At 41.7% G+C, this 12,482-nt stretch overlaps 1 protein-coding gene across 1 annotated transcript; it reads right to left on the reverse strand.

Annotated features, from left to right (window-relative positions):
* Positions 1 to 422: 422 nt before the first annotated feature.
* On the reverse strand, positions 423 to 8,034 carry ATP6V1G1 (ATPase H+ transporting V1 subunit G1). Its single transcript, XM_006917101.3, has 3 exons — positions 7,860 to 8,034; positions 3,689 to 3,789; positions 423 to 1,208 (listed from the first exon to the last, which is right to left on the reverse strand). The coding sequence occupies exons 1-3, from the start codon at positions 7,939 to 7,941 to the stop codon at positions 1,035 to 1,037; spliced, it is 357 nt and encodes a 118-aa protein (XP_006917163.1). The 5' UTR covers positions 7,942 to 8,034; the 3' UTR covers positions 423 to 1,034.
* Between the last annotated feature and the right edge of the window lie 4,448 nt (positions 8,035 to 12,482).

Raw genomic sequence — 12,482 nt, forward strand, 5'->3', positions numbered from 1 at the left:
TCTCCTTCAACTGTTTCTACCTACCAGAAATTATTTTGCAGCCGAAGATTTTCAGCTAATACAAGGTTACAGGGCATCTAATTTGTAAATGCTAGTGTGAAGTTCCTGTAAGGCATTACACATATCAGTCAGCCTACCAGGAAATAAATATCCTTGATAACTTGCCCAAAGCTGCCCCAGTACAGGATGCTCTAGAGAAAAGGCAAACTGCAGACTTACTAGCCGCTGTTTTTCAAAACGGCTATTCGGTGAAATCACAAGTGACTCTTCCCTTCCTGCTAAGATGCAGACCATGAACATTTTCTAAGTATGTGTGTGGATGTGTGCAACACATGCTATTAATTTCCTAAGTGAAATTCTGCAGATATATGGGTCAAAGTATACTTTGTATTGTCAAAAAAAAAAGAACCAGAGGGGAAAAATGCATGACAGTCTTTACGTTTAATGATTATCAGTATACCAAGTAATAACATGTAACAGGTTCTCGAATTCTATCATCTACTAAATTTGACTAAGAAATAATAAAAGCAGCCCAAATAATTATACTAGTATACACTGTTCTAACCCTTATGCCAAAAAAGAATATTTTAAGGCTGGCTGCTGCTTTACATAGGTTACAAGTAACTATTTACTACTTTTTCATAGATAAAGCCCCTGACCTTCAAGAAAGCTTTAGGGGAAAAAACTGAATCCCTTTCTTTCTTAAAAACATTGTTTACTACATCTAAGAAAGAAAAAGTCAGTATTGACAGAGAGAGAGATTGCTTGAGCTAAAAGGCATAGGAAAACAGACAACATGTACCCTTAAATTTCTAAAAAATATGAGGTAAAAAGATGAAATCTTTGGATAAGCTCAAAGTTTATACAAGAAGCTAGACTTGCTTTTCTCCAAAAAAGTAAAAGGACCTACTATATAATGTACAGAAAATAATTTAATGCCTTTCACATGAGTATAACTCAAGCTTTGCAAAAGCTTCATATTCCATGGGGGCATCTAAAATGCCAATCCATGGAACAGGCACTTCTTTCTTCCCTTATCCATTTATGCGGTAGTTTTCATGGATTTCTGGCCGGATGTCACAGACAAAGGCCAAGAGGTTATCCAGGACTTCATCTCTGTTCTGCTGGAAGTAGTTCTGGAGAATGGCCATCTTCTCTTGGGTGTTCTTCTCCACTTCAGTGCTGCAACTGCCATGGGATCCCAGAGCCTGGAATTGGGAAGCAAGGACACACAGGGAACATCAGGATGACGTTCCGGTTAGCCAAGAACAACACTTCCGGTAAGCAACTTCTATACTTTTAGAGAAACCTGTTCTCATCACTGAATATATCATCAGCAGTAAGCAATGTAGCCTCATGACTGAGGAGCATGTGGGAAACTGGCATTCCCAGTTAACAGCATAAACTGATGCAATCACTTTGGGAGCCAACCTTAAAGTATCTATCAAGAAGTAAACTGCACAGCATTTCTACTGCTAGGAACTTCCCAGAGAACAATGTAGTCACATCTCTGTAGAGTCTAATGCATAGCCTTAGCCACAAACACTGGAATGAACCTAAAGGCCCTACAACTGAGGACTGTTCAAACAAATGATGGACTAGAGAACACTCTTCAGCCATTAAGAGATAAGGAAGACTTGTCTACCAAGGTGGCATAAATTGTAAAATATTCAGTTTTAACAGGGAAAAAGCAAAAATGGTATTATTATAAGTATCCTGGTGTGTTTTTAAAATAGGGATATATGTTTTTATTTATTTATTTATTTTTAACTCTTAAAAATAAACACAAGGGCACAAGGGAGATGCAATTTAGGAGGAATGTACAGTTTCACTATTACTGGTTAACGTTTTAGCTCTTAAGTTCAGCAGTGAGTTCACCGATATTATGAATGAATAGCACCTGTTCTATCATATACAAATATTCTAGAATAATACACAAGAAACTGCTAACAGTGACTCTCTCTGAGGAGGAGTGCAGGTCTGGGTGGGAGGAAAACTAACTCACTGATGCCCTGTTTTACTGCTGGTACTGTCTGCCATATGCAAGCCTCACCCCCTAAATCTCCATTCACAATTTAACACGCGCTGATCGATAAAGTTTCTTTTACCTTCTACTGTCTTCAGAGTATGGCCGACTTTTTGTTAACTGCTGTACCTACGTTATTAGAACATGACCTATCAGGTTCTTAAAGACTTAACTTTTGTGTCTGACCCTTTATATGGTCTAACCTGTATTGCCTCGTTATACATATTAACAACTATATCTGTTCATATTTGTATGAACCTATTCCTCCACGACCAATGAGGAGGCAATCACTCCCCTTTCCACAGATGAGGAAGCCAGGCTCAAAGAGGCCAAGATGAACATGCTAAGATTCAAACGTAGGGCTCTTCATCCTGCACTGTAACTGTTCATATTATAGGAATGTCCTGGGGCATCTCATAACGGTTAGTTCAGTTGCTAATTCATGTTTAAAAATCCATCAACTCCACTAGCTCTATTCTATGAATATAGCTCTATTACATTCTCTGAATGTAAACTATATGCCAAACCCCAGGAAGCTGTCTCTAAACTGAAGAGGTTACGCTGGAACGCTGCTAGAAAAACCCAGAACTCAAGCTTACAATGCAATACTGTCTCTATAACCAACTGCTGCAGTGATGTAAAAATGAGATGAGACAGCCGCCCTGACAAGAGCATTTCTATACTGTTCTATGGGCAGCCTGACAACTTACAGCACCAATCTGCCCCAGTTTAAGAGTCTGGAAAACATTTCAAGTTTTAATAAAACCATCATCGTTCAATGCAAAGATGAACAAAACTTTTGCTACTTATTGCTAAGAGGGAGGCATGTGCCTTTAATCATTGGACTTGGACCTGGGAGTGTGTGCGCTTGGAACCAGCAATGTAGAACTTGAGAATGAAGCCCACATGCCAAAGGCAGACTCGAGAGATGGAAAAGAATCCCTGGATCATTATTTAAGCTTTTGGATCAAAATAAAGTTAGCCTTCATCTCGGTTTTTCATTAATTTCCATTTTGCTTAAAACAGTTTGAAATGTTTTCTGCTATCTATATCTAAGAGTCCTGATAGTTTCTTTTCTCTGAAGTGCTCCTCCATCCCTTCCCCTTTCCAGAATTTTCCTTGCTTCCTTTGTATCTCTGTGATGTTTCTGTACTATTATTATATGTATCTTCTGCACAGCAGTTTGGCCTATACTACTGGTAAATGTCTTTACACTAAAGTGGAGCTCTGCATGATTTATGTGTATGACTGCCACCACATTTTTCACGGCTGCAGGTGTGCATGGCCTGATTTCATTATTGAGTCTCCCTGACCACAAAACTGTAAGCTAAGCTCCAGGAGGGCAAGTCTACACTGTTCCTAGCTCATCCAAGCATCTGACACAGGACCTGGCACGTGTTAACTGTTCGACAGACACTTGCTAAATGACTGAACACTGAAGACTAGGATTTAATGTTAGTTAAAAACTGATCACCCTAAGAGATTCAGCCTGAGCACCCAATAAAACCTATAAAACATATCCAATAACCAAATTTTCAAAATTTGACCAGAAAGAGAATTTCCAAGCTATGCTAGATATTTTGAGAGCCTGAAGGGAACGGAAGGGAAGGAGAGGGAAGACTCGGGAACCTAAAGCAATAATGAAAAATAAACAGGGCCCACCGCAGCTTCCTTGGCCTTGAACTCCTTCTCCCTCTGCAGGCGGTACTGTTCAATTTCAGCCTGAGCCTCTTCTTTGGCCTGCTTCAGCCTCCGGTTCTTTCCTGTTTTCAAAGGAAAGAGCTACATCAGGAAGTGATTAAAAGTAGAAGAGGAAGCAGAGATTGAGATGGTAAACAGTAATGAAACCAAAGAAAAAAGTTTCAGTCCCAAGAGGCATGCATTAGAGAGAAGGAATTCAGAGTTAATAGTATAGGTTCCTACCTCCTACAGGCTGTATTTAACTAGAAAGTGACTAGATAAAAAGGATTGTGTTCCATAACTATAGACCGTAAAAATGACGGGAAAAAAACAGAATGTGTTAGAACAGGAGTAGGCCCTGGATCTGTCAGTGGCCTGTTAGGAACTGAACTGTACAGCAGGAGAGTGAGAGGCAGGTGAGCAAAGCTTCATCTGTATTTGCAGCCACTCCCCAATGCTAGCATCACCCCTCAGCTCCATCTCAGATCATAGCACATTAGATTATCACAGGAGCACCGGTCCCTGGTGCCAAAAAGGTTGGAGATCACTGTGTTAGAATAGTCTCCCAATCTCAACTAAGAGCCAACATCAACTGGATGAATTGATGACATCAGCCATCTAAGGAACTTTTCCTCTTTGTAAGAAGTAAACACCTAAGTACACCACTCATTACAATTGGAGCTCTACTTAGAAGCTTAGCAAGGAGACTAATATGCTCTTGAGGGACATCAACCTACAATCTAACTTATGAAGCAGATGATGTAATATTGGAAACTAAAAGCCATGCCTGTGCTCTAAGCAGTAATTGTTATGGAAAAATCCCGAAAGCTCCAAAAATCAGACCAGTGAAAATCCAAGGATTAACCCAGAGAGAAAGAGAAGTCAGTTTTATTATGCCAGTGGTCTCAGAAGAGCTAGTGCTCTAAAAATCTGGGCGCAGAGCTTAGGGGCAATTTCACTTTTATACTCACATTGTTACAGCTGGCACGGGCTGATTTACAGACCCCTGAAATTGCTATGGGCTACGGGCAGTTACAGAGCATGGGATTTTCTAACAAGCACTAAAGCAATACATCTTTAGGGGAGGGTGAGTTTTCAGTTGACCCCAAGATCTTTGGCCTATGCAGCAAGCATGTTTACAGAGGCAGAAAAAAAAGGACTAGAAATGTTGGCCAATTAAGTGGGAAATTCCTCTTCATAATGAAAGTGGTACCGGGAAGGAATCCTACACAGACAGCACAGGACAATAAGACCGTACAAGTACCTAAGAAGTGAGGAGACACAGGGTCTGTTTCTAGAAGAGACTAGTTTAACACACAGCTGGAAAAATTCTTTAGGTGCTATCAGAGCCTGCATAAAAACAGACCACAAGACCAACCAACAGATAGATACTCTTTACTTTGATTTTCTGCTTACTAATCAAACTTCAGATACACAAATGCAAAAAAAAACAGAGGGAGGTCCCACTCATTTATTTAATTCTGAGCAAAAAACCATCTTGCATCTAAAAGTAAACTTTACTATACACCACTGTATATCGATTGCCCAAATCCCACTCGAACCATGATTAGGAAAGAATCTTGGACACCTAATGACCCCATGACATCAACACTCTAAGCACCCGAAAGACTAATTCTCCAACTATTAATTTACTTCAGTACTACTGCTGTCCACTCAAACCAACCTGTACCCCAGTGCTCTACATGCTCTCGTCCTCATCAGCTATACTCAAAGCCATATTTCAAAGCCAAGTGTCTTTTCCAAACAATCTACAAGTAACATTTATGGCCTGAACATTATGCAGTAGCTCCACATAATTTCACAATATCATTCTCTGATCACTCCCAACTCCCATGGCTCCCTGAATCAATCACTTAAGATAATACACTCTCTGTCAGTGAACAGGTCCAAAGTTCAATTTTGATAGCCTCCTCTGAAAACCAAAACTAAATATTTCAACAGGAAACCATATTCCTTCTCAGTCTTCTTTTTCATGGTCCTTGCATATGGGAGCCAGTGTTTTTGTTACACGCCAATGAAATAAACCATAACACAATTTAAAAATATATATTATGGTCCAAAGCAATAATGTCATGAAAATTTAAGCTAGACCATTTTACCACATCATGTATTGCCTCTTCCCAATTCCTAACTGGACAAGTCAATTATAATTACAGATCAAGAAAGGCAATATATATACATATATTTTTTAACTGTAGCCCTTCTCAACACTTCTGTTCCTAGTTATTGCAGATTCTGAAATGTATATTAGCCATAAACTCTTTTAAACCAAATTCATTCAGGAAATATGTAATAGTTGTTTAGCTATACAAGCCCCTGTACCAGGCTTGATGAGATAAAGGCGTAAAACATGAGCCATTTCTCCAAGGCACAAATAATTATTCTTAACAAACTCTTAAGTATTTGTTCCTACATTCCCCCCACATAGTATCACATGCTTCCCAAGAGATAAAATTTCGGTTACTGATGAGCCATCACAGCACAAACTCTGAGAAGTCATTCTGGAAATACTGTATCAAAGGCATAATCAGAAATGTTTTGTGAACGAACTTTCCAAACTTTCCAGTCGCCACAGCAAGAATAAAAGGCTTGGTCCCATTCCCAGCTCCCTTAAAGGAAACTTTTCCTATGAATACAGAGTATCACACAACCCCTAACTGAGAAAGTATAAGAGCCTTGTACTTGGGTATGGGAGAAAAGTGTAAGTCTTACACTTCGGAGAAACACGAAGGAATTACTAAAACTAATATTTCTTGGTATTTTACTCCTGCACAGGAAAGGGGGCCTCTAGGCTCCAGCTATGCTGCTTCCCAGGGTATGGTCAAATTTCTCTCTGAGCCTCATTTTTCCCCTGTGAAATAGAAATAGAAGTATCTATCTCACCAGATGGGAAACTGAATACATATTAGATGGTCCCTGTTCTCCGGAAGTTTACTTAGTCAAGTGACTGAGCCATATGAAAACACAGGTTAGGGCACTGCGATGACAGAAATAAGCATCTGGGAGGGACGCCTAGCCTGATGGAAGAAGGTCAAGTCAGGGAAGGCTTCTTGGAAGAACTGCTGCTTCAGTTCTGAGATCTGAAGGAAAGCTATGGGTTAGAGAACAAAGAGAGGAAACTGAGAAAAGGCTCCTCCAGTCCGAGAAAACAGCTATGCAAAGGCTTTCAGGGAAATCAACTCAGGTGCCACTGAGGAATCACAGTGGTTCACTAGTCTGGAGGAAGTGACATTAGGGAAGAAAGCAAGAGACATTCAAAAAGTGCCTCCTACAACCTAATAAGGAATTTGGACTTTATTCTGCAGGCACTAAATGTTTGCTGGCTGAAAAGGTGATAAAAAGTCATATTTGCATTTAGAGGGATGACTAAACTGCAGGAGGAGAATGGGCGGACGGGAGGAGAGGTAACTTCTTCCACCCACCAGTCCAGATTAGATCCACCTGTTAAATTCTTTAGCAACCTCGCATTTCTCAACTCCAGCCCTCACCTCACCTGCAACTAACCTATCCAGTATCTGCTTCCTTCACTAGGATTCTGAAAACCATGACCATGGAGACCATAAATACACCGGGCACCGAGTTTGGCACATCTGCCGCATTTAAAACACATTTGAGGAATCAACGAAATGAGCTTGCTGCGGGAACCTCAGAGAAGCAAGTGTCCTAGATTAATAGACTGCGTGGGGGTAGGGACGGGGTAAAAGTGAACAGATATATAAACCTTGGCGAACGAGGGAGGGAGATGTGGCAAAGTGAACTCTGTCTCGAGACTAAGCAACTGTGTAGACAGTGGCTCCCTTCACTGAGACCGAGCATCCCAAAGGGGCGAGCGGGAGGGGGAAAGCCAACGAGTTCGGTTTGGATAGCCATTTACACGCCTCCGAAACACCAATAAAGACGCCCGGCCACTGTTGTCTCCACGCCAGATCTACTAGCCCACAACGCAACTTCAGTCTACCTACAACCTTCCAGAGGCTCAGATTCATAAAGCTTCGACACATACAAGCTTCTGCGACTGTAACCGCCCACACCTCCACCCGCAGCGTTTCGGGCCGCATCCACCCACCACGGCTCGCGGCCTGGCCGCGTTTCTTGGACTTGCGCCACCTGGCCGCCCCACCCCGAAACTCACGTTTGCGGGCCTCGGACACCTTCTCGGCGGCCCGCTTCTCGGCCTGCAGCAACTGCTGGATACCCTGCGACTGACTAGCCATGGCGGCGGCGACGACTCCGAAACCAACGTGAGCGGCCTAAATCCGCTCCCTCGCCCCACAGGTCAGCTGATCCAGCTGCCCAAGCTCTGCGCCTGCGTCCCAACCGCTGCCACGTGACCTCTGCTGCGCGGTGTCAGCTGACTGCGCTTGGTGTCCTGTGACTAGGCGGGAAGGGGCGGGGCGGGGCGGAGGAGCGGAGAACGCAGCGCCTCGACTGCGCCTGCGTGAGATTTGTTTTCTTGTCTTTCCTTCTCACAGCTGGAACGCTTTTCAGTGCTGTCGTTCCCTTACCAGTTCGATTCATGTGGGCGCCCTGGCACGTCACTATTGCCATTTTCCCTCGCTTTACAGTATGCCCGCATGAAGGTCCAAAGAGGAGGGGCCAACCCAGATCACTTTCCTCTATTTTGCGCAGTAATACTCTCCCCCTTTCTGGAACTTTCCTTGATACTCAAAATACATTGGGGGCAAATTAGGAAAAATTTGGCCAGGCTCCGAGGTTAGAGTGTGGATTGGGAATGGGATGACTTAAGCTTAAATCTGGCATCAGGCTGTGTGATTTTGGGGAGGACGTATTTCTCTTTTGGAACCCAAGTTCAGGGAAGGATTGAAGTGTTTCCATGAATATTTAGTGAATTACTGCTGTGATCCTAAACCACTGGTGTATTTACTGGTGGTAAATACAGCAGAGAGCAAGACAAACAAGGTGATGTGCACATTTTATGGACAAAAAAAAAACATTAAATAGAAAATTACGAACTGATTAATAAAGGAAAAACTCAGGATGCTTGAAGAAGGAATAAGGAGAGGGGTTTGTGGAGGTGTCTGTGAAGGTCCTCCCAAGGAAGTGGCATTTAAAATTAAATCAGAAGAATGAGAAATTAATTAGCCAGGAAAGAATAGTGGGCAGTGGCAGGGTGGCTGGGGTGATTAGGGGGAAAGGGATCAGCAAGCCTAGATTGGGGTGGGGCAACTTGGCACAGAGCCATCCTCCACCAGGAATAGGGAGATAGGAAGCCAATGGTTAATTTATAGTATGACAGACACTGTCTTAAACATTTGACTTACTCCTGACAGCAACTTCCAGGTAGTGTTACTACCCCCAGTCTGTAGTGATCAAATTGAAGCTCAGAGAGTTTAAGTGACTTGCCCAAAGTCACACTTATGTTAACTGTCAGAATACTCTAAGCCAGCCAGGGCTGCAGAATAGAACATTGGACGCACCATACTCTTCTGCTAGAATCTTGTGGGCTATGAAAGGGTCTCTGAGAGTCCACCAACTGTTGAGAACATAAAATAATGTCAGAACTTTTCTTCATAGAAATATCTCTGCACTCAAGGAGGAGCTGGATTCATGGCTCAGGGCATCTTCATTTGATAGAGTTTAGAGATGGAGTAGGAAAGGAGGCAAAACTCCAGAACTCCTATTCTTTCTTCACATAAGGACCAGCACTTGACTGGTCTCAGGGCTTTTAAGTCTAGTCAATGATTTCGTGGGACAATTTGTTATATTTGATGTTCTAAGAAAATTAATTTACCAAATCAATCAATGGATAATTACACATACTTCTAAGAGTGGGATGAGGATTATGAGAGATAATGGTAGTTAAGAAGTGGAAACACCCCAAATGCCTGTCAACTGATAAGTGGATAAATAAAATGTGGCATATGATTTGCTTATAAAAAGGAATTTGGATAGACCTCAGTAACATTGTGCAGAGTGAAGGAAGCCAAGCAGAAAAGACCACATATTGTATAGTTGCATTTATATGAAATGTCCAGAGATCTATAGAGATAGAATCTATAGGGATAGAAAGGAGATTAGTGGCTAACCAGTGGCTGGGGGAGAGAGAATGAGGAGTGATTACTAAGTGGTATGGAGTTTCTCTTGGGGATCATGAATTAGAATGGAATTAGATATTGGTGATAGTTGTAGATCCTTATGAATATACTTAAAACACCAAATTGTATGCTTTAAAAGTGTGACTAGTGCAGTATATGAATTACGTCACAGTAAAGTTGTGATGAAAAGAGTGGGAGAGAATGGATGTGAAGCCCTTGCACAGTAAGTGCCAGAAAATGGAAGCCCTTTTTTGTTTTTTGGGTTTTTTTAGTCGGCTAGGGGGTAATTTTTGATTTACAAATCTGGTCCTCCACTTAACAAAAGCCTTCACATCAGGGTTCCTTGAACAACCAGCTTCCTCAAAGCATCTAAATATCTACAAATTCCAGACATTTTTTTTTCCTCACAGCATTTCAAAAGTTTATTGTGTAAAGAGAGAAACAGACAATTCGTTCTCAGAAATTTTCAGACGCTGTTGGACTTTCTGGTTATCTGAGTGGGTGCTTGTTGTCAGAACTTGGGTACACTGGGGAGATGTCCCGCAATAACTAGGAAACGAGGGCAAAGCAATGGCCCTCCAACGGAAGGTTTGAAGTTTTGAGCCAGCCAGCCAGAACAAAGATTTGCAAAGTCATCTGAAGAGCACAGAATGGATTCCAGGCCTTGTACCCCTAATAAGGAAATGGATTAGCAAGGCTAAGAAAAGAATGTGCCCATTCTGAGGTGTGGCTGTTCAGATATAAGCCGGAATTCAAGAAAAAGGAGCAATAGATATCTTTACAGGCCCCAGGTCAGCAGAGACTAAAGAAAGTGGGGTCTCTTATGACCTTGGCTAAGGGAACTAGACAGCCCTGTCATTTACTTACTGGGTAACTTCAAGCAAAGTACTTAATCTTTGTGAGGCTCAGGTTTCTCATATGTTAAAAATGGAGTTAATAGTATAATAGGGTTATTGCTAGGATTAAATTAGTTAATATTTATTTAGTCCTCCCTTGGTATCTGTAGGGGATTTGTTCCAGGACCCCCAGGGATACCAAAACCTGGGGATGCTCAAGTCTCTTATATAAAATGGTGTAGTATTTGCATATAGCCCACTCACATCCTCCAATACACTTTCAATCATCTCTCAATTGCTTATAATACCTAATACAATGTAAATGCTAGGTAAATAATCAGTATATTATTCAGGGAATAATGACAAGGGAAAAAGTCTGTACATGTTCAGTTCAGACATGTACACATCAGCAATGTAAGCTTTTTCCCAAATACTTTGAATCCATGGTTGGTTGACTCCATGACTGCAGAACCCACACATACGGATGGCTGCCTGTAACTAGCTTAGACTGTACTACTAATAGTAACATAAATATCTAGATCCCTGTGATAGAGCCTTCTCAACAAAAAATAACCAGTGGGCCTTTTGCTTTTATATATCAACCTAGTGTACTTGGTGAATGGAAGTTCACCTCAAAGTGACTGCCCTCAAGAGACTATATAGAGCCACTGCATATGGTTGAACAGATGTTCGCTGCACAAGGAAGAGACACTGTGCTAAAATCCAGCCCATGCTCTACTCTTCCCAGAGGAAGCATCTTTTTCTCATTAATTCGAAGGATCCTTGGAGCCAAGTAGTAGTCCTATTACAAAATGCAGGATGAAGGCCTGACCTGTCTCACGGGAAACTCATGGAGGAACTAAATACCTCATACCCACCCTAACCCCATCCCCTGGAGCCTCCTGAGAGACAGCTTCCTGGCCTCTGCTTATACATTTTCCACATTGGAATACTGACAATTAATAATTAATCCTTCCTCTCCCTTGATTTATAGTGAAAATAATTATAAAGAGACCAAGATTATATGCTCAAACTTTACCAGTGTTAGATATTTATCCTCTAAAGAACCCAGTTAGCTGTGTGTTGCTATGATAGTGACAGGGTTCAGGATACACCAATCTAAAATATGGCGCCTTGGCATATTGAATATTTTAAGCTGAAAGAATTTGAGAAGGCAAGTACAGGAAGGATTCTTTGACTTCCCCTGAAGCAAGTCATAAGACTATCATGTGAGACATGCCCTCTCTATACAAAGACTAAAGGAACACTCATCCCCAAGACCAAGGGACTCCAAAGTGAACTTGAACAAATGCGCCTTGCTAAGTTGCCCATGTTTACTCCACTTAGCTCATTCTCTTCTTGTCCTCACACGTTTTTCCATGACTTTCCACTCTTCATCAAACCTAGCATAAAAACACCCAGGTTCAACTACTTTTTTGGGTCTTTGTTTCCTATGAAGGCGTCCATGTCACTCTGAACTTAAAAAACTTGGATGCTTTTCTCTTGTTAAACCATCTTTTGTTACAGAGACACAGACAAGAACCTAAGTTGGATAAAGGAAAGATATTTTTCTTCTCCTACAATAGCATTTACTTCCTATTTCAACCTCTTCACAGACACTAGAGAGCTTGCGTGTAAATACCTCTTTTTTCTCAACCTTTGGATGGGATAATTCTGAAGCATACGCTTTGTATTGGGTTTTCCCAGGGATTTTACTCTCGCAATGTGTTAGCTACTTAATAATGCACCTGCCCTTCTTTGGGTTACTTTCGTACTCCTCTACCAGTCTGCCCTGCATCTTCCAAATGAAAACTTGCACTCAAGTCCTTGCTTCCCAGAGAAACCACACTAACCACCAGGCCC

The sequence above is a fragment of the Pteropus alecto genome, unplaced genomic scaffold (genome assembly GCF_000325575.1).
Source record: "Pteropus alecto unplaced genomic scaffold, ASM32557v1 scaffold226, whole genome shotgun sequence".
Taxonomy (NCBI): domain Eukaryota; kingdom Metazoa; phylum Chordata; class Mammalia; order Chiroptera; family Pteropodidae; genus Pteropus; species Pteropus alecto.

What these genes read in the sequence shown, in the direction of transcription:
- ATP6V1G1 (XM_006917101.3), bottom strand. Translation starts at nt 7,941, where the DNA reads ATGGCTAGTCAGTCGCAGGGTATCCAGCAGTTGCTGCAGGCCGAGAAG. An exon ending in GGTGTCCGAGGCCCGCAAAC is followed by an intron (nt 3,790 to 7,859) that starts GTGAGTTTCGGG and finishes CTTTGAAAACAG; the next exon opens with GAAAGAACCGGAGGCTGAAG. An exon ending in TCAAGGCCAAGGAAGCTGCG is followed by an intron (nt 1,209 to 3,688) that starts GTGGGCCCTGTT and finishes TCCCAATTCCAG; the next exon opens with GCTCTGGGATCCCATGGCAG.